This window comes from Triturus cristatus, chromosome 2_2 (genome assembly GCF_964204655.1).
Source record: "Triturus cristatus chromosome 2_2, aTriCri1.1, whole genome shotgun sequence".
Lineage (NCBI taxonomy): Eukaryota > Metazoa > Chordata > Amphibia > Caudata > Salamandridae > Triturus > Triturus cristatus.
This window is the reverse complement of record NC_140582.1, coordinates 69,935,131-69,955,718: the sequence shown is the minus strand read 5'-3', so window position 1 is coordinate 69,955,718 and position 20,588 is coordinate 69,935,131. Positions and strand designations below refer to the sequence as shown.

The 20,588-nt window shown below is 44.2% G+C and overlaps 1 protein-coding gene across 1 annotated transcript in view; it reads left to right on the top strand.

The window, feature by feature from the left end:
* The first annotated feature begins 1,114 nt into the window (after window positions 1-1,114).
* Window positions 1,115-20,588, top strand: part of LOC146861866 (uncharacterized) — a 96,403-nt gene continuing 76,929 nt past the window's right edge. The window contains exons 1-2 of the mRNA XM_085643041.1: window positions 1,115-1,532; window positions 1,823-2,447. Coding sequence (XP_085499167.1) covers window positions 1,115-1,532; window positions 1,823-2,447 — 1,043 coding nt within the window. The remainder of the gene's footprint in view (window positions 1,533-1,822; window positions 2,448-20,588) is intronic.

The window sequence follows — 20,588 nt, the reverse complement described above, 5'->3', positions numbered from 1 at the left end:
TAAGTTTGTGAGTCCCTATCAACAAGCTAACATGAGATTATCGCTGGGTTTCCAGCGATAATCTCACAGTAGCCAGTTAGCGCCAGGATTTTTATCGCTGAGGAGATAAGCGTTGCTAATAGCACGCTATCTCAGCGATAAAAATCGGCGCTAGCCGGCGATAATTCTCCTGGCGCTAAATGCGCTCAGTGATAATTATCGCCGGTTGTTGTTGATATGCCCCTTCGTCCTTTTCTATCTGGGCGTGGATGGTACTGTGCTAATCCTATGCTTAAAGATTTTGATAGTATAACAGATATTTGAGGTGAGCAGATCTAGAGTGTCGCTGGTGTTGAGAGTGCTGCATACAGGAGCTGCTTTCCACCTAAACTTGAGAACTACCCAGAGTTCTCTGCTTCTTTTTTGCATAATTTATTTGTCACTCTTTGCCTGAAAGGGTATTTCTTTGACTTAGACTGGGTGCTCCCTTGTGTTTGGACAAAGCTATACCTCTCTGAAGAGCTCTAATTAGACCGAAACACTGTATCAGGAGTTGCTTTTACTCATTTCAGGTTGGCTTGTTTGGTATTTTAACAATTCAAAGCTGTAATACCGTGCCTGGAGTGGTAATTGGCTTTTGTCATTTTACAGCTCGGCAGGAACAGCACTGTGCTAGTCCTATGCTTAAAGACTTTGCTGTACAAATGGCAAAAGACTTTGGGCCTCATGTAGGTAAAAAATATTTACCGATTCTTAAATACCGAACAGTACCGAATCGGTATTTAAGAATCGGTAAGTTATATGTAGGTAACAAGTCGGTAAAATTTACCGAATCGGTAACATTCGGTATTTTCCGAATCGGAAATTACCGAATCGGTAAATACCGCGGTGGTATTTACCGAATCGGTATATTCCGAGGTGGTATTTACCGAATCGGTAAATTCCGAATCGGAAAGTACCGAATCGGAAAAAAAAATCACATGACTGAAACAGCCAATCCTGTGCAACCAAACCCCACCCAAGTAGGAAGTGGCCACACCCAGGCAGGTGCACACAATCAACAGACTCAGGAGAGGCTTGAAGTGCAGAGGAGAGGCAGGGAGCCAGTGGCTGAATCTTGAGACCAAACTACACCATGTCCAGCCAGAGGACAGGAGGGGAAAGGAGGCGCAAGGTGAAATTTAGCCCCAAGGAACTCCAGGTGCTAGTGGAGGAGGTGGTGAGGCAGCACCAGAAGCTATTTGGGAGGCAATCCCTGCAAGTGGCAGAGTGTGAGAAGCGCACCATTTGGCTGGCAATCCAGGCGCAGGTAAATGCCGTGGGAGTGACCCACAGGGACATAGACGTTTTAAAAAAACGATGGTACGACCTGCGCATCGTGACTAAGAGGAAGATGGGGGACATCCAGAAGGAGGCCAGCCGGACAGGAGGTGGAACTAACAGGGCACCTGCCCTCACTGAACTGGAGGAGCTGGTGCAGTCGACAATCGAGCCTGAGAGTGTCGTGGGCCTTGGGGATGCCGACAGCTCTGCCAGAGCCGCCACCCAACAAGGTAAGAGGAATGCACAGCAATGTAGCCCCCCCTACCCCTATCCCACATCCCCCAATGTGAAATGAGTATCCCACTCCAGTCCATGTGTTACTGCAGACAGGCAATGCATTATGGGAGATGTAGTCAGGGATCCCCCACCATGAACAGAATAGCACAGAACAATGATGCATGGTACAGACATTAGCCTAAAGCACACAGAGGACAATGTGAGAGTCTTAGACCAATTTATTGTCATGCTTGCAATGCATGCCTTCAGATACACTGAGCTGATGTTGCATTTCTGTCCACAGACGTAACATCGCGCAGGACTCCAGATGGCACAGGAGAGGGGGCACACCGTCAATCCAGTTCAGCTACGGGCAGCACAAGTTCTGGCCAGAGAGCGTTGCCACTGCCACCATCCCCAGTACATGAGCCAGCATCCCCACTACCTGCGCCTGCATCCCCAGTACCTGAGCCAGCATCACCACTCCTGCTGGAGTCACCGGCCACATCACCATCCACAATAGTGAGGTCGAGGAGGCGTGCTGCTGCCAGGCTGCGCGTGTTGCACACATCTTCCGATGACAGCAGGGGCCCGGAGCCAAATCCCATGCCCCAGGATGGGAGACATACCACTGGTCCCTCCACCTCACAGGGAGCCGACACGGGTGCAGGACAGCGCCGCAGGTCGCGTGAGAAAACTCCACCACCAATCCATCTCGGCCATGGGGTCTTTGGGGGCCTTGAGGCCGGCATGTTAAAACAACAGCGCCTGCAAACGAAGGCAGTAATTTCAGTACAGCGGCATGTGCGGGGACTCAGAACAACATTCAGACACATGGACAGGAACATTGGCGCTATGGCGGCGGGGATTTCTGACATGGCAGTGGGCCTGCGGGACGTCTCACAGTCCATGCAGCTGTTGTGCAGCAAGTTGGACGCAGAGAGAGCTGCAAGGCGCCGGGAACGGCAGAGGGGAGACAGGCACACCAGGGCACTCAACCGCATTGCGACGGCAACAGCACTGCTCTGCCGGCGCTCAGTGAACATGCAGGAGGGCCTGACCCACTGCAGCAGCGATGTCACTAGGGGGATGGTGCAGGTCACCAGTGCCCTGGAGGTCCTATTGACCAGTCAGGCGGCCACAAGTGGTGCAGGGGATGCTGCTGAAAGCATTGACACCAGCAGCAGGAGCAGCATCACACCCCCCGTCCCAGAAACACGCAGGAGCAGCAGGCGGCATGGGGCTGGCACCAGTGAGGAGGCTGAATCCGTGCCAACTCACAATGTAGCGCGTGGCCGCAAACTTTGATGCTGCACCGCGTAGCAATAGACTATTGGGTGACTTAACCCTGGTCTTCACACTTGTGAATTGGCAATGTTACCTGATTTGCATTATCTTGGTTTCGTGGCGTAGTGGCGCATAATTAAACTACTACATGACAACCAACACCTGCCTGTGTCCCCTTACTTACTCAGAAATAGTTGCATGTGATCTCTGCCCGTCTCACTCTCCCATCTGTTGCTGTTGGCACTCCATCTGCGTTGGGCTCTGGCTGTCCTGAATCATCCTCATTGTCCTCGAAATCTGTGAGTTCCACCGCTGTACCTCTCTTTGTGGCAAGGTTGTGCAGCATTGCACAAGTGGCGATGATCTTGCAACAGATGATGGGTGTGTACTGGCGTGCGCCTCCGCTCTTGTGGAGGCAGCGGAACCTGCTTTTCAGTAGTCCAAACGTGCGCTCCACCACGTTGCGAGTTGATTTGTGTGCCACGTTGTATCGTCTCTCACTCTGGGTTGATGGGTGTAGGTAGGGAGTGAGGATGAATGAGCGCACGGCATATGCACTGTCGCCTGGGTGAGTGAAAGGGTACCATCAGTCACATGCCTCAATACACTTACATTTGCTAGTTTCATGGTGCGTCACTGTTACTTACCTAGCAGGTATCCCTCTCCAAATTCTCCGGCAAGCAGTCGTGTGTAGATCCCACTGTTCTGGAAGATGTATGAGTCGTGGGTGCTTCCAGGAAACTTGGCACAAATGTCAGTGATGATGTTCCCTGCATCGCAGATGACCTGCACATTGATGGAGTGGGTGGACTTTCTGTTTCTGTAGATGTGCTCAGTGGCAGCTGGTGGGCAGATTGGGATGTGTGTGCCATCAATACAGCCAATTACATGGGGGAACTGTGCCATGCGATAAAAGTCAGTTTTAGTTTTCTGCAGCTCAGCCTGTGTATTTGGCCAGCTGATGTAGTGGTGCATTCTCTGCATCATGGCATCCAGGAACTTCCTGAAGAAACGGGACAGGCAACTCTGGGATACACCGCCCACCGCAGCTATCACCACCTGGTAACTGCCAGATGCGAGGAGATGTAGGCTGCAGAGTACCTGCACATGTGGTGGTATGGCATGCGCCCTTGGTGTTGGCTGCTCCAGGAGTGGGTGCAGGTCCCTTATTAGGTCCATGATGGTTTGGGGGTGTAGCCTGTACCTTTCATGTATCTCATCCTCAGTCAGTTGGAAAAGTGTGATGCGCTGTCTGTAAATCCGTTCCTCCCTTCTCCAAAACCTCAGTCCTGCTGCCTGTAGACGTAGCCGCCTTGCAATGACATACAGAGCGGCCATGTTGTCCACGCTGATGCATTTTGGGATTTCTTTTATGCACTGTTTATGATTACCACCTGCTTTCAATCTGTGTTAATTACCGACTCTTATTTACCGAATTTCATCGATTTCTAAAATACCGAATTTACCTACATCTCTTTTTCCGTTTTACCACTTCATATTTACCACTTCATATTTACCGAATCGGTAAACATGTATTCGGTAAATATGAATCGGTATTTTAGAACTCGGTAAACATGACTCGGTATTTACCGCTTCATATTTACCGATTTTAGGTTTTTGGCCTCCTACATCTCACTTGACTAAATACCGGTCGGTAACTGGTAATTTACCGAATTTCGGCCGTTACCGACCGGTATTTGGCTACCTACATGAGGCCCTTTGTCCTTTTCTATCTCGGCGTGGATGGTACTGTGCTAATCCTATGCTTAAAGATTTTGATAGAAAAACAGACATTTGAGGTGAGCAGATCTAGAGTGTCGCTGGTGTTGAGAGTGCTCCATACAGGAGCTGCTTTCCACCTAAACTTGAGAACTACCCAGAGTTCTCTGCCTTTTTTTTGCATAATTTATTCGTCACTCTATGCCTGAAAGGGTATTTCTTTGACTTATACTGGGTGCTCCCTTGTGTCTGTACAAAGCTATACCTCTCTGAAGAGCTCTAATTAGAGCGAAACACTGTGTCATGGGTTGCTTTTACTCATTTCAGGTTTGCTTGATTGGTATGTTACCAATTCAAAGCTGTAATACTGTGCCTGGAGTGGTAATTGGCTCTTGTCATTTTACAGCTCGGCAAGGACAGCACTGTGCTAGTCCTATGCTTAAAGACTTTGCTGTACAAATGGCAAAAGACTTTGGGGCATATCAACAACAACCAGCGATAATTATCGCTGAGCGCACTTAGCGCTCGGATGATTATCACCGGCTAGCGCCGATTTTTATCGCTGAGATAGCGTGCTATTAGCAACGCTTATCTCAATAGCAATAAAAAATCCTCACGCTAACTGGCTAACGTGAGATTATCGCTGGAAACCCAGCGATAATCTCACGTTAGCTTGTTGATAGGGACTCACAAACTTAGCCATGATATCCTCCTTCAATAGGATATCATGGCTAAGTCAGTCCTGAAGCAGGTGTTAGGAAAGTAGCGATAACAGGTGTTATCGCTACTTTTCCTGACGCTATGCTTCATTGAGTGGGGCTTGATGATAGGAGAAATGTCGCTTAGCGACATTTCTCCTATCATGTCAGGTCAGGTCTGGAACGCCCACTTTGCATCTCATTAGAGATGAAGAGCTGGGCGTTAGAAATCCCCACGCTAAAGCAAGGTTACACGCGTAAGCGTGACCTTGCTAATATAGCGATAAAATTTATTATCGCCTCGTTGTAAATATGCCCCCATGTCCTTTTCTATCTCGGCATGAATGGTACTGTGCTAATCCTATGCTTAAAGATATTGATAGAAAAACGGACATTTGAGGTGAGCAGATCTAGAATGTCGCTGGTATTGAGAGTGCTCCATACAGGAGCTGCTTTCCACCTAAACTTGAGAACTACCCAGAGATCTCTGCTTCTTTTTTGCATAATTTATTCGACACTCTATGCCTGAAAGGGTATTTCTTTGACTTATACTGGGTGCTCCCTTGTGTCTGGACAAAGCTATACCTCTCTGAAGAGCTCTAATTAGAGCGAGACACTGTGTCAGGGGTTGCTTTTACTCATTTCAGCTTGGCTTGATTGGTATTTTATCAATTCAAAGCTGTAATACTGTGCCTGGAGTGATAAATGGCTTTTGTCAGTTTACAGCTCGGCAAGGACAGCACTGTGCTAGTCCTATGCTTAAAGACTTTGCTGTACAAATGGCAAAAGACTTTGTCCTTTTCTATCTTGGCGTGGATGGTATTGTGCTAATCCTATGCTTAAAGATTTTGATAGAAAAACAGACAGTTGAGGTGAGCAGATCTAGAGTGTCGCTGGTGTTGAGAGTGCTCCATACAGGAGCTGCTTTCCACCTAAACTTGAGAACTACCCAGAGTTCTCTGCTTCTTTTTTGCATAATTTATTTGTGACTCTATGCCTGAAAGGGTATTTCTTTGACGCATACTGGGTGCTCCCTTGTGTCTGAACAAAGCTATACCTCTCTGAAGAGCTTTAATTAGAGCGAAACACTGTGTCAGGGGTTGCTTTTACTCATTTCAGGTTGGCTTGATTGGTATTTTACCAATTCAAAGCTGTAATACTGTGCCTGGAGTGGTAATTAGCTTTTGTCATTTTACAGCTCGACAAGGACAGCACTGTGCTAGTCCTATGCTTAAAGACTTTGCTGTACAAATGGCAAAAGACTTTGTTCTTTTCTATCTCGGTGTGGATGGTACTGTGCTAATCCTATGCTTAAAGATTTTGATAGAAAAACAGACATTTGAGGTGAGCAGATCTAGAGTGTCGCTGGTGTTGAGAGTGCTCCATACAGGAGCTGCTTTCCACCTAAACTTAAGAACTACCCAGAGTTCTCTGCTTCTTTTTGCATAATTTATTCGTCACTCTATGCCTGAAAGGGTATTTCTTTGACTTATATTGGGTGCTCCCTTGTCTCTGGACAAAGCTATACCTCTCTGAAGAGCTCTAATTAGAGCGAGACACTGTGTCAGGGGTTGCTTTTACTCATTTCACTTTGGCTTGATTGGTATTTTACCAATTCAAAGCTGTAATACTGTGCCTGGAGTGGTAAATGGCTTTTGTCATTATACAGCTCGGCAAGGACAGTACTGTGCTAGTCCTATGCTTAAAGACTTTGCTGTACAAATGGCAAAAGACTTTGTTCTTTTCTATCTCCGCGTGGATGGTACTGTGCTAATCCTATGCTTAAAGATTTTGATAGAAAAACAGACATTTGAGATGAGCAGATCTAGAGTGTCGCTGGTGTTGAGAGTGCTCCATACAGGAGCTGCTTTCCATTTAAACTTGAGAACTACCCAGAGTTCTCTGCTTCTTTTTTGCATAATTTATTCGTCACTCTATGCCTGAAAGGGTATTTCTTTGACTTATACTGGGTGCTCCCTTGTGTCTGGACAATGCTATACCTCTCTGAAGAGCTCTAATTAGAGCGAAACATTGTGTCAGGGGTTGCTGTTACTCATTTCAGGTTGGCTTGATTGGTATTTTACCAATTCAAAGCTGTAATACTGTGCATGGAGTGGTAATTGGCTTTTGTCATTTTACAGCTCGGCAAGGACAGCACTGTGCTAGTCCTATGCGTAAATACTTTGCTGTACAAATGGCAAAAGACTTTGTTCTTTTCTATCTCGGCGTGGATGGTACTGTGCTAATCCTATGCTTAAAGATTTTGATAGAAAAACAGACATTTGAGATGAGCAGATCTAGAGTGTCGCTGGTGTTGAGAGTGCTCCATACAGGAGCTGCTTTTCACTTAAACTTGAGAACTACCCAGAGTTCTCTGCTTCTTGTTTGCATAATTTATTCGTCACTCTATGCCTGAAAGGGTATTTCTTTGACTTATACTGGGTGCTCCCTTGTGTCTGGACAATGCTATACCTCTCTGAAGATCTCTAATTAGAGCAAAACATTGTGTCAGGGGTTGCTTTTACTCATTTCAGGTTGGCTTGATTGGTATTTTACCAATTCAAAGTTGTAATACTGTGCCTGGAGTGGTAATTGGCTTTTGTCATTTTACAGCTCGGCAAGGACAGCACTGTGCTAGTCCTATGCTTAAAGACTTTGCTGTAAAAATGCCAAAAGACTTTGTCCTTTTTTATCTCGGTGTGGATGGTACTGTGCTAATCCTATGCTTAAAGATTTTGATAGAAAAACAGACATTTGAGGTGAGCAGATCTAGAGTGTCGCTGGTGTTGAGAATGCTCCATACAGGAGCTGCTTTCCACCTAAACTTGAGAACTACCCAGAGTTCTCTGCTTCTTTTTTGCATAATTTATTCGTCACTCTATGCCTGAAAGGGAATTTCCTTTACTTATACTGGGTGCTCCCTTGTGTCTGGACAAAGCTATACCTCTCTGAAGAGCTCTAATTAGAGCGAAACACTGGGTCAGGGGTTGCTTTTATTCATTTCAGGTTGGCTTGATTGGTATTTTACCAATTCAAAGCTGTAATACTGTGCCTGGAGTGGTAATTGGCTTTTGTCATTTTACAGCTCGGCAAGGACAGCACTGTGATAGTCCTATGCTTAAAGACTTTGCTGTACAAATGGCCAAAGACTTTGTCCTTTTCTATCTCGGCGTAGATGGTACTGTGCTAATCCTATGCTTAAAGATTTTGATAGAAAAAAGACATTTGAGGTGAGCAGATCTAGAGTGTCGCCGGTGTTGAGAGTGCTCCATACAGGAGCTGCTTTCCACCTAAACTTGAGAACTACCCAGAGTTCTCTGCCTTTTTTTTGCATAATTTATTTGTCACTCTATGCCTGAAAGGGTATTTCTTTGACTTATACTGGGTGCTCCCTTGTGTCTGGACAAAGCTATACCTCTCTGAAGAGCTCTAATTAGAGCGAAACACTGTGTCATGGGTTGCTTTTACTCATTTCAGGTTTGCTTGATTGGTATTTTACCAATTCAAAGCTGTAATACTGTGCCTGGAGTGGTAATTGGCTCTTGTCATTTTACAGCTCGGCAAGGACAGCACTGTGCTAGTCCTATGCTTAAAGACTTTGCTGTACAAATGGCAAAAGACTTTGGGGTATATCAACAACAACCAGCGATAATTATCGCTGAGCGCACTTAGCGCTCGGATGATTATCACCGGCTAGCGCCGATTTTTATCGCTGAGATAGCGTGCTATTAGCAACGCTTATCTCAATAGCAATAAAAATCCTCACGCTAACTGGCTAACGTGAGATTATCGCTGGAAACCCAGCGATAATCTCACGTTAGCTTGTTGATAGGGACTCACAAACTTAGCCATGATATCCTCCTTCAATAGGATATCATGGCTAAGTCAGTCCTGAAGCAGGTGTTAGGAAAGTAGCGATAACAGGTGTTATCGCTACTTTTCCTGACGCTATGCTTCATTGAGTGGGGCTTGATGATAGGAGAAATGTCGCTTAGCGACATTTCTCCTATCATGTCAGGTCAGGTCAGGAACGCCCACTTTGCATCTCATTAGAGATGAAGAGCTGGGCGTTAGAAATCCCCATGCTAAAGCAAGATTACACGCGTAAGCGTGACCTTGCTAATATAGCGATAAAATTATCGCCGCTTTTCGGCCGAAAACGGCCGCTAAAGCGGCGATAATTTATTATCGCCTCGTTGTAAATATGCCCCCATGTCCTTTTCTATCTCGGCATGAATGGTACTGTGCTGATCCTATGCTTAAAGATATTGATAGAAAAACAGACATTTGAGGTGAGCAGATCTAGAATGTCGCTGGTGTTGAGAGGGCTCCATACAGGAGCTGCTTTCCACCTAAACTTGAGAACTACCCAGAGATCTCTGCTTCTTTTTTGCATAATTTATTCGTCACTCTATGCCTGAAAGGGTATTTCTTTGACTTATATTGGGTGCTCCCTTGTCTCTGGACAAAGATATACCTCTCTGAAGAGCTCTAATTAGAGCGAGACACTGTGTCAGGGGTTGCTTTTACTCATTTCACTTTGGCTTGATTGGTATTTTATCAATTCAAAGCTGTAATACTGTGCCTGGAGTGGTAAATGGCTTTTGTCATTTTACAGCTCGGCAAGGACAGCACTGTGCTAGTCCTATGTTTAAAGACTTTGCTGTACAAATGAGAAAAGACTTTGTTCTTTTCTATCTTGGCGTGTATGGTACTGTGCTAATCCTATGCTTAAAGATTTTGATAGAAAACGGACATTTGAGGTGAGCAGATCTAGAGTGTCGCTGTTGTTGAGAGTGCTCCATACAGGAGCTGCTTTCCACCTAAACTTGAGAACTACCCAGAGTTCTCTGCTTCTTTTTTGCATAATTTATTCGTCACTCTATGCCTGAAAGGGTATTTCTTTGACTTATACTGGGAACTCCCTTGTGTTTGGACAAAGCTATACATCTCTGAAGAGCTCTAATTAGAGCGAAACACTGTGTCAGGGGTTGCTTTTACTCATTTTAGGGTGGCTTGATTGGTATTTAACCAATTCAAAGCTGTAATACTGTGCCTGGAGTGGTATTTGGCTTTTGTCGTTTTACAGCTCGGCAAGGCCATCACTGTGCTACTCCTATGCTTAAAGACTTTGCTGTACAAATGGCAAAAGACTTTGTCCTTTTCTATCTCGGCGTGGATGGTACTGTGCTAATCCTATGCTTAAAGATTTTGATAGAAAAATAGACATTTGAGGTGAGCAGATCTAGAGTGTCGCTGGTGTTGAGAGTGCTCCATACAGGAGCTGCTTTCCACCTAAACTTGAGAACTACCCAGAGTACTCTGCTTCTATTTTGCATAATTTATTCGTCACTCCATGCCTGAAAGGGTATTTCTTTGACTTATACTGGGTGCTCCCTTGTGTCTGGACAAAGCTATACCTCTCTGAAGAGTTCTAATTAGAGCGAAACACTGTGTCAGGGGTTGCTTTTACTCATTTCAGGTTGGCTTGATTGGTATTTTACCCATTCAACGCTATAATACTGTGCCTGGAGTGGTAAATGGCTTTTGTCATTTTACAGCTCGGCAAGGACAGCACTGTGCTAGTCCTATGCTTAAAGACTTTGCTGTACAAATGGCAAAAGACTTCGGGGCATATCAAGAAGCAGGCGATAACAAATTATCGCCGCTTTTGTGGCCGTTTTCGGCCGAAAAGCGGCGATAATTTTATCGCCTAATCAGCAAGGTCACGCTAACGCGTGAAACCTTGCTTTACCGTCAGGATTTCTAACGCCCAGCTTTGCAATACTAATGAGATGCAAAGTGGGCGTTCCTGACCTGGCATGACAGGAGAAATGTCACTGTGCTAGTCCTATGCTTAAAGCCTTTGCTGTACAAATGGCAAAAGACTTTGTTCTTTTCTATCTCGGCGTGGATGGTACTGTGCTAATCCTATGCTTAAAGATTTTGATAGAAAAACAGACATTTGAGATGAGCAGATCTAGAGTGTCGCTGGTGTTGAGAGTGCTCCATACAGGAGCTGCTTTCCACTTAAACTTGAGAACTACCCAGTGTTCTCTGCTTCTTTTTTGCATAATTTATTCGTCACTCTATGCCTGAAAGGGTATTTCTTTGACTTATACTGGGTGCTCCCTTGTGTCTGGACAATGCTATACCTCTCTGAAGAGCTCTAATTAGAGCGAAACATTGTGTCAGGGGTTGCTTTTACTCATTTCAGGTTGGCTTGATTGGTATTTTACCAATTCAAAGCTGTAATACTGTGCATGGAGTGGTAATTGGCTTTTGTCATTTTACAGCTCGGCAAGGACAGCACTGTGCTAGTCCTATGTGTAAATACTTTGCTGTACAAATTGCAAAAGACTTTGTTCTTTTCTATCTCGGCGTGGATGGTACTGTGCTAATCCTATGCTTAAAGATTTTGATAGAAAAACAGACATTTGAGATGAGCAGATCTAGAGTGTCGCTGGTGTTGAGAGTGCTCCATACAGGAGCTGCTTTTCACTTAAACTTGAGAACTACCCAGAGTTCTCTGCTTCTTGTTTGCATAATTTATTCGTCACTGTATGCCTGAAAGGGTATTTCTTTGACTTATACTGGGTGCTCCCTTGTGTCTGGACAAAGCTATACCTCTCTGAAGAGCTTTAATTAGAGCGAAACACTGTGTCAGGGGTTGCTTTTACTCATTTCAGGTTGGCTTGATTGGTATTTTACCAATTCAAAGCTGTAATACTGTGCCTGGAGTGGTAATTAGCTTTTGTCATTTTACAGCTCGACAAGGACAGCACTGTGCTAGTCCTATGCTTAAAGACTTTGCTGTACAAATGGCAAAAGACTTTGTTCTTTTCTATCTCGGTGTGGATGGTACTGTGCTAATCCTATGCTTAAAGATTTTGATAGAAAAACAGACATTTGAGGTGAGCAGATCTAGAGTGTCGCTGGTGTTGAGAGTGCTCCATACAGGAGCTGCTTTCCACCTAAACTTAAGAACTACCCAGAGTTCTCTGCTTCTTTTTGCATAATTTATTCGTCACTCTATGCCTGAAAGGGTATTTCTTTGACTTATATTGGGTGCTCCCTTGTCTCTGGACAAAGCTATACCTCTCTGAAGAGCTCTAATTAGAGCGAGACACTGTGTCAGGGGTTGCTTTTACTCATTTCACTTTGGCTTGATTGGTATTTTACCAATTCAAAGCTGTAATACTGTGCCTGGAGTGGTAAATGGCTTTTGTCATTATACAGCTCGGCAAGGACAGTACTGTGCTAGTCCTATGCTTAAAGACTTTGCTGTACAAATGGCAAAAGACTTTGTTCTTTTCTATCTCCGCGTGGATGGTACTGTGCTAATCCTATGCTTAAAGATTTTGATAGAAAAACAGACATTTGAGATGAGCAGATCTAGAGTGTCGCTGGTGTTGAGAGTGCTCCATACAGGAGCTGCTTTCCATTTAAACTTGAGAACTACCCAGAGTTCTCTGCTTCGTTTTTGCATAATTTATTCGTCACTCTATGCCTGAAAGGGTATTTCTTTGACTTATACTGGGTGCTCCCTTGTGTCTGGACAATGCTATACCTCTCTGAAGAGCTCTAATTAGAGCGAAACATTGTGTCAGGGGTTGCTGTTACTCATTTCAGGTTGGCTTGATTGGTATTTTACCAATTCAAAGCTGTAATACTGTGCATGGAGTGGTAATTGGCTTTTGTCATTTTACAGCTCGGCAAGGACAGCACTGTGCTAGTCCTATGCGTAAATACTTTGCTGTACAAATGGCAAAAGACTTTGTTCTTTTCTATCTCGGCGTGGATGGTACTGTGCTAATCCTATGCTTAAAGATTTTGATAGAAAAACAAACATTTGAGATGAGCAGATCTAGAGTGTCGCTGGTGTTGAGAGTGCTCCATACAGGAGCTGCTTTTCACTTAAACTTGAGAACTACCCAGAGTTCTCTGCTTCTTGTTTGCATAATTTATTCGTCACTCTATGCCTGAAAGGGTATTTCTTTGACTTATACTGGGTGCTCCCTTGTGTCTGGACAATGCTATACCTCTCTGAAGATCTCTAATTAGAGCAAAACATTGTGTCAGGGGTTGCTTTTACTCATTTCAGGTTGGCTTGATTGGTATTTTACCAATTCAAAGTTGTAATACTGTGCCTGGAGTGGTAATTGGCTTTTGTCATTTTCCAGCTCGGCAAGGACAGCACTGTGCTAGTCCTATGCTTAAAGACTTTGCTGTAAAAATGCCAAAAGACTTTGTCCTTTTTTATCTCGGTGTGGATGGTACTGTGCTAATCCTATGCTTAAAGATTTTGATAGAAAAACAGACATTTGAGGTGAGCAGATCTAGAGTGTCGCTGGTGTTGAGAATGCTCCATACAGGAGCTGCTTTCCACCTAAACTTGAGAACTACCCAGAGTTCTCTGCTTCTTTTTTGCATAATTTATTCGTCACTCTATGCCTGAAAGGGAATTTCCTTTACTTATACTGGGTGCTCCCTTGTGTCTGGACAAAGCTATACCTCTCTGAAGAGCTCTAATTAGAGCGAAACACTGGGTCAGGGGTTGCTTTTATTCATTTCAGGTTGGCTTGATTGGTATTTTACCAATTCAAAGCTGTAATACTGTGCCTGGAGTGGTAATTGGCTTTTGTCATTTTACAGCTCGGCAAGGACAGCACTGTGATAGTCCTATGCTTAAAGACTTTGCTGTACAAATGGCCAAAGACTTTGTCCTTTTCTATCTCGGCGTAGATGGTACTGTGCTAATCCTATGCTTAAAGATTTTGATAGAAAAAAGACATTTGAGGTGAGCAGATCTAGAGTGTCGCCGGTGTTGAGAGTGCTCCATACAGGAGCTGCTTTCCACCTAAACTTGAGAACTACCCAGAGTTCTCTGCCTTTTTTTTGCATAATTTATTTGTCACTCTATGCCTGAAAGGGTATTTCTTTGACTTATACTGGGTGCTCCCTTGTGTCTGGACAAAGCTATACCTCTCTGAAGAGCTCTAATTAGAGCGAAACACTGTGTCATGGGTTGCTTTTACTCATTTCAGGTTTGCTTGATTGGTATTTTACCAATTCAAAGCTGTAATACTGTGCCTGGAGTGGTAATTGGCTCTTGTCATTTTACAGCTCGGCAAGGACAGCACTGTGCTAGTCCTATGCTTAAAGACTTTGCTGTACAAATGGCAAAAGACTTTGGGGTATATCAACAACAACCAGCGATAATTATCGCTGAGCGCACTTAGCGCTCGGATGATTATCACCGGCTAGCGCCGATTTTTATCGCTGAGATAGCGTGCTATTAGCAACGCTTATCTCAATAGCAATAAAAATCCTCACGCTAACTGGCTAACGTGAGATTATCGCTGGAAACCCAGCGATAATCTCACGTTAGCTTGTTGATAGGGACTCACAAACTTAGCCATGATATCCTCCTTCAATAGGATATCATGGCTAAGTCAGTCCTGAAGCAGGTGTTAGGAAAGTAGCGATAACAGGTGTTATCGCTACTTTTCCTGACGCTATGCTTCATTGAGTGGGGCTTGATGATAGGAGAAATGTCGCTTAGCGACATTTCTCCTATCATGTCAGGTCAGGTCAGGAACGCCCACTTTGCATCTCATTAGAGATGAAGAGCTGGGCGTTAGAAATCCCCATGCTAAAGCAAGATTACACGCGTAAGCGTGACCTTGCTAATATAGCGATAAAATTATCGCCGCTTTTCGGCCGAAAACGGCCGCTAAAGCGGCGATAATTTATTATCGCCTCGTTGTAAATATGCCCCCATGTCCTTTTCTATCTCGGCATGAATGGTACTGTGCTGATCCTATGCTTAAAGATATTGATAGAAAAACAGACATTTGAGGTGAGCAGATCTAGAATGTCGCTGGTGTTGAGAGTGCTCCATACAGGAGCTGCTTTCCACCTAAACTTGAGAACTACCCAGAGATCTCTGCTTCTTTTTTGCATAATTTATTCGTCACTCTATGCCTGAAAGGGTATTTCTTTGACTTATATTGGGTGCTCCCTTGTCTCTGGACAAAGATATACCTCTCTGAAGAGCTCTAATTAGAGCGAGACACTGTGTCAGGGGTTGCTTTTACTCATTTCACTTTGGCTTGATTGGTATTTTATCAATTCAAAGCTGTAATACTGTGCCTGGAGTGGTAAATGGCTTTTGTCATTTTACAGCTCGGCAAGGACAGCACTGTGCTAGTCCTATGTTTAAAGACTTTGCTGTACAAATGAGAAAAGACTTTGTTCTTTTCTATCTTGGCGTGTATGGTACTGTGCTAATCCTATGCTTAAAGATTTTGATAGAAAACGGACATTTGAGGTGAGCAGATCTAGAGTGTCGCTGTTGTTGAGAGTGCTCCATACAGGAGCTGCTTTCCACCTAAACTTGAGAACTACCCAGAGTTCTCTGCTTCTTTTTTGCATAATTTATTCGTCACTCTATGCCTGAAAGGGTATTTCTTTGACTTATACTGGGAACTCCCTTGTGTCTGGACAAAGCTATACATCTCTGAAGAGCTCTAATTAGAGCGAAACACTGTGTCAGGGGTTGCTTTTACTCATTTTAGGGTGGCTTGATTGGTATTTAACCAATTCAAAGCTGTAATACTGTGCCTGGAGTGGTATTTGGCTTTTGTCGTTTTACAGCTCGGCAAGGCCATCACTGTGCTACTCCTATGCTTAAAGACTTTGCTGTACAAATGGCAAAAGACTTTGTCCTTTTCTATCTCGGCGTGGATGGTACTGTGCTAATCCTATGCTTAAAGATTTTGATAGAAAAATAGACATTTGAGGTGAGCAGATCTAGAGTGTCGCTGGTGTTGAGAGTGCTCCATACAGGAGCTGCTTTCCACCTAAACTTGAGAACTACCCAGAGTACTCTGCTTCTTTTTTGCATAATTTATTTGTCACTCCATGCCTGAAAGGGTATTTCTTTGACTTATACTGGGTGCTCCCTTGTGTCTGGACAAAGCTATACCTCTCTGAAGAGTTCTAATTAGAGCGAAACACTGTGTCAGGGGTTGCTTTTACTCATTTCAGGTTGGCTTGATTGGTATTTTACCCATTCAACGCTGTAATACTGTGCCTGGAGTGGTAAATGGCTTTTGTCATTCTACAGCTCGGCAAGGACAGCACTGTGCTAGTCCTATGCTTAAAGACTTTGCTGTACAAATGGCAAAAGACTTCGGGGCATATCAAGAAGCAGGCGATAACAAATTATCGCCGCTTTTGTGGCCGTTTTCGGCCGAAAAGCGGCGATAATTTTATCGCCTAATCAGCAAGGTCACGCTAACGCGTGAAACCTTGCTTTACCGTCAGGATTTCTAACGCCCAGCTTTGCAATACTAATGAGATGCAAAGTGGGCGTTCCTGACCTGGCATGACAGGAGAAATGTCACTGTGCTAGTCCTATGCTTAAAGCCTTTGCTGTACAAATGGCAAAAGACTTTGTTCTTTTCTATCTCGGCGTGGATGGTACTGTGCTAATCCTATGCTTAAAGATTTTGATAGAAAAACAGACATTTGAGATGAGCAGATCTAGAGTGTCGCTGGTGTTGAGAGTGCTCCATACAGGAGCTGCTTTCCACTTAAACTTGAGAACTACCCAGTGTTCTCTGCTTCTTTTTTGCATAATTTATTCGTCACTCTATGCCTGAAAGGGTATTTCTTTGACTTATACTGGGTGCTCCCTTGTGTCTGGACAATGCTATACCTCTCTGAAGAGCTCTAATTAGAGCGAAACATTGTGTCAGGGGTTGCTTTTACTCATTTCAGGTTGGCTTGATTGGTATTTTACCAATTCAAAGCTGTAATACTGTGCATGGAGTGGTAATTGGCTTTTGTCATTTTACAGCTCGGCAAGGACAGCACTGTGCTAGTCCTATGTGTAAATACTTTGCTGTACAAATTGCAAAAGACTTTGTTCTTTTCTATCTCGGCGTGGATGGTACTGTGCTAATCCTATTCTTAAAGATTTTGATAGAAAAACAGACATTTGAGATGAGCAGATCTAGAGTGTCGCTGGTGTTGAGAGTGCTCCATACAGGAGCTGCTTTTCACTTAAACTTGAGAACTACCCAGAGTTCTCTGCTTCTTGTTTGCATAATTTATTCGTCACTGTATGCCTGAAAGGGTATTTCTTTGACTTATACTGGGTGCTCCCTTGTGTCTGGACAAAGCTATACCTCTCTGAAGAGCTCTAATTAGAACGAAACACTGGGTCAGGGGTTGCTTTTATTCATTTCAGGTTGGCTTGATTGGTATTTTACCAATTCAAAGCTGTAATACTGTGCCTGGAGTGGTAATTGGCTTTTGTCATTTTACAGCTCGGCAAGGACAGCACTGTGATAGTCCTATGCTTAAAGACTTTGCTGTACAAATGGCAAAAGACTTTGTCCTTTTCTATCTCGGCGTGGATGGTACTGTGCTAATCCTATGCTTAAAGATTTTGATAGAAACATAGACATTTGAGGTGAGCAGATCTAGAGTGTCGCTGGTGTTGAGAGTGCTCCATACAGGAGCTGCTTTCCACCTAAACTTGAGAACTACCCAGAGTACACTGCTTCTTTTTTGCATGATTTATTCGTCACTCTATGCCTGAAAGGGTATTTCTTTGACTTATACTGGGTGCTCCCTTGTGTCTGGACAAAGCTATACCTCTCTGAAGAGTTCTAATTAGAGCGAAACACTGTGTCAGGGGTTGCTTTTACTCATTTCAGGTTGGCTTGATTGGTATTTTACCCATTCAACGCTGTAATACTGTGCCTGGAGTGGTAAATGGCTTTTGTCATTTTACAGCTCGGCAAGGACAGCACTGTGCTAGTCCTATGCTTAAAGACTTTGCTGTACAAATGGCAAAAGACTTCGGGGCATATCAAGAAGCAGGCGATAACAAATTATCGCTGCTTTTGTGGCCGTTTTCGGCCGAAAAGCGGCGATAATTTTATCGCCTAATCAGCAAGGTCACGCTAACGCGTGAAACCTTGCTTTACCGTCAGGATTTCTAACGCCCAGCTTTGCATCACTAATGAGATGCAAAGTGGGCGTTCCTGACCTGGCATGACAGGAGAAATGTCGCTAAGCGACATTTCTCCTATCAGCCAGCCTAACGCTATGAAGCATAGCGTCAGGAAAGGTAGCGATAACACCTGTTATCGCTACTTTCCTAATACCTGCTTCAGGACTGACTTAGCCATGATATCCTATGGAAGGAGGATATCATGGCTAAGTTTGTGAGTCCCTATCAACAAGCTAACATGAGGTTATCGCTGGGTTTCCAGCGATAATCTCACGTTAGCCAGTTAGCGCCAGGATTTTTATCGCTGAGGAGATAAGCGTTGCTAATAGCACGCTATCTCAGCGATAAAAATCGGCGCTAGCCGGCGATAATTCTCCTGGCGCTAAATGCGCTCAGTGATAATTATCGCCGGTTGTTGTTGATATGCCCCTTCGTCCTTTTCTATCTGGGCGTGGATGGTACTGTGCTAATCCTATGCTTAAAGATTTTGATAGTATAACAGATATTTGAGGTGAGCAGATCTAGAGTGTCGCTGGTGTTGAGAGTGCTCCATACAGGAGCTGCTTTCCACCTAAACTTGAGAACTACCCAGAGTTCTCTGCTTCTTTTTTGCATAATTTATTTGTCACTCTTTGCCTGAAAGGGTATTTCTTTGACTTAGACTGGGTGCTCCCTTGTGTTTGGACAAAGCTATACCTCTCTGAAGAGCTCTAATTAGACCGAAACACTGTGTCAGGAGTTGCTTTTACTCATTTCAGGTTGGCTTGTTTGGTATTTTAACAATTCAAAGCTGTAATACCGTGCCTGGAGTGGTAATTGGCTTTTATCATTTTACAGCTCGGCAGGAACAGCACTGTGCTAGTCCTATGCTTAAAGACTTTGCTGTACAAATGGCAAAAGACTTTGTCCTTTTCTATCTCGGCGTGGATGGTACTGTGCTAATCCCATGCTTAAAGATTTTGATAGAAAAACAGACATTTGAGGTGAGCAGATCTAGAGTGTCGCTGGTGTTGAGAGTGCTCCATACAGGAGCTGCTTTCCACCTAAACTTGAGAACTACCCAGAGTTCTCTGCCTTTTTTTTGCATAATTTATTCGTCACTCTATGCCTGAAAGGGTATTTCTTTGACTTATACTGGGTGCTCCCTTGTGTCGATACAAAGCTATACCTCTCTGAAGAGCTCTAATTAGAGCGAAACACTGTGTCATGGGTTGCTTTTACTCATTTCAGGTTTGCTTGATTGGTATGTTACCAATTCAAAGCTGTAATACTGTGCCTGGAGTGGTAATTGGCTCTTGTCATTTTACAGCTCGGCAAGGACAGCACTGTGCTAGTCCTATGCTTAAAGACTTTGCTGTACAAATGGCAAAAGACTTTGGGGCATATCAACAACAACCAGCGATAATTATCGCTGAGCGCACTTTGCGCTCGGATGATTATCACCGGCTAGCGCCGATTTTTATCGCTGAGATAGCGTGCTATTAGCAACGCTTATCTCAATAGCAATAAAAATCCTCACGCTAACTGGCTAACGTGAGATTATCGCTGGTAACCCAGCGATAATCTCACGTTAGCTTGTTGATAGGGACTCACAAACTTAGCCATGATATCCTCCTTCAATAGGATATCATGGCTAAGTCAGTCCTGAAGCAGGTGTTAGGAAAGTAGCGATAACAGGTGTTATCGCTACTTTTCCTGACGCTATGCTTCATTGAGTGGGGCTTGATGATAGGAGAAATGTCGCTTAGCGACATTTCTCCTATCATGTCAGGTCAGGTCAGGAACGCCCACTTTGCATCTCATTAGAGATGAAGAGCTGGGCGTTAGAAATCCCCACGCTAAAGCAAGGTTACACGTGTAAGCGTGACCTTGCTAATATAGCGATAACATTATCGCCGCTTTTCGGCCGAAAACGGCCGCTAAAGCGGCGATAATTCATTATCGCCTCGTTGTAAATATGCCCCCATGTCCTTTTCTATCTCGGCATGAATGGTACTGTGCTAATCCTCTGCTTAAAGATATTGATAGAAAAACAGACATTTGAGGTGAGCAGATCTAGAATGTCGCTGGTGTTGAGACTGCTCCATACAGGAGCTGCTTTCCACCTAAACTTGAGAACTACCCAGAGATCTCTGCTTCTTTTTTGCATAATTTATTCGTCACTCTATGCCTGAAAGGGTATTTCTTTGACTTATACTGGGTGCTCCCTTGTGTCTGGACAAAGCTATACCTCTCTGAAGAGCTCTAATTAGAGCGAACGCCTTGTCAGGGGTTGTTGTTACTCATTTCAGGTTGGCTTGATTGGTATTTTACCAATTCAAAGCTGTAATACTGTG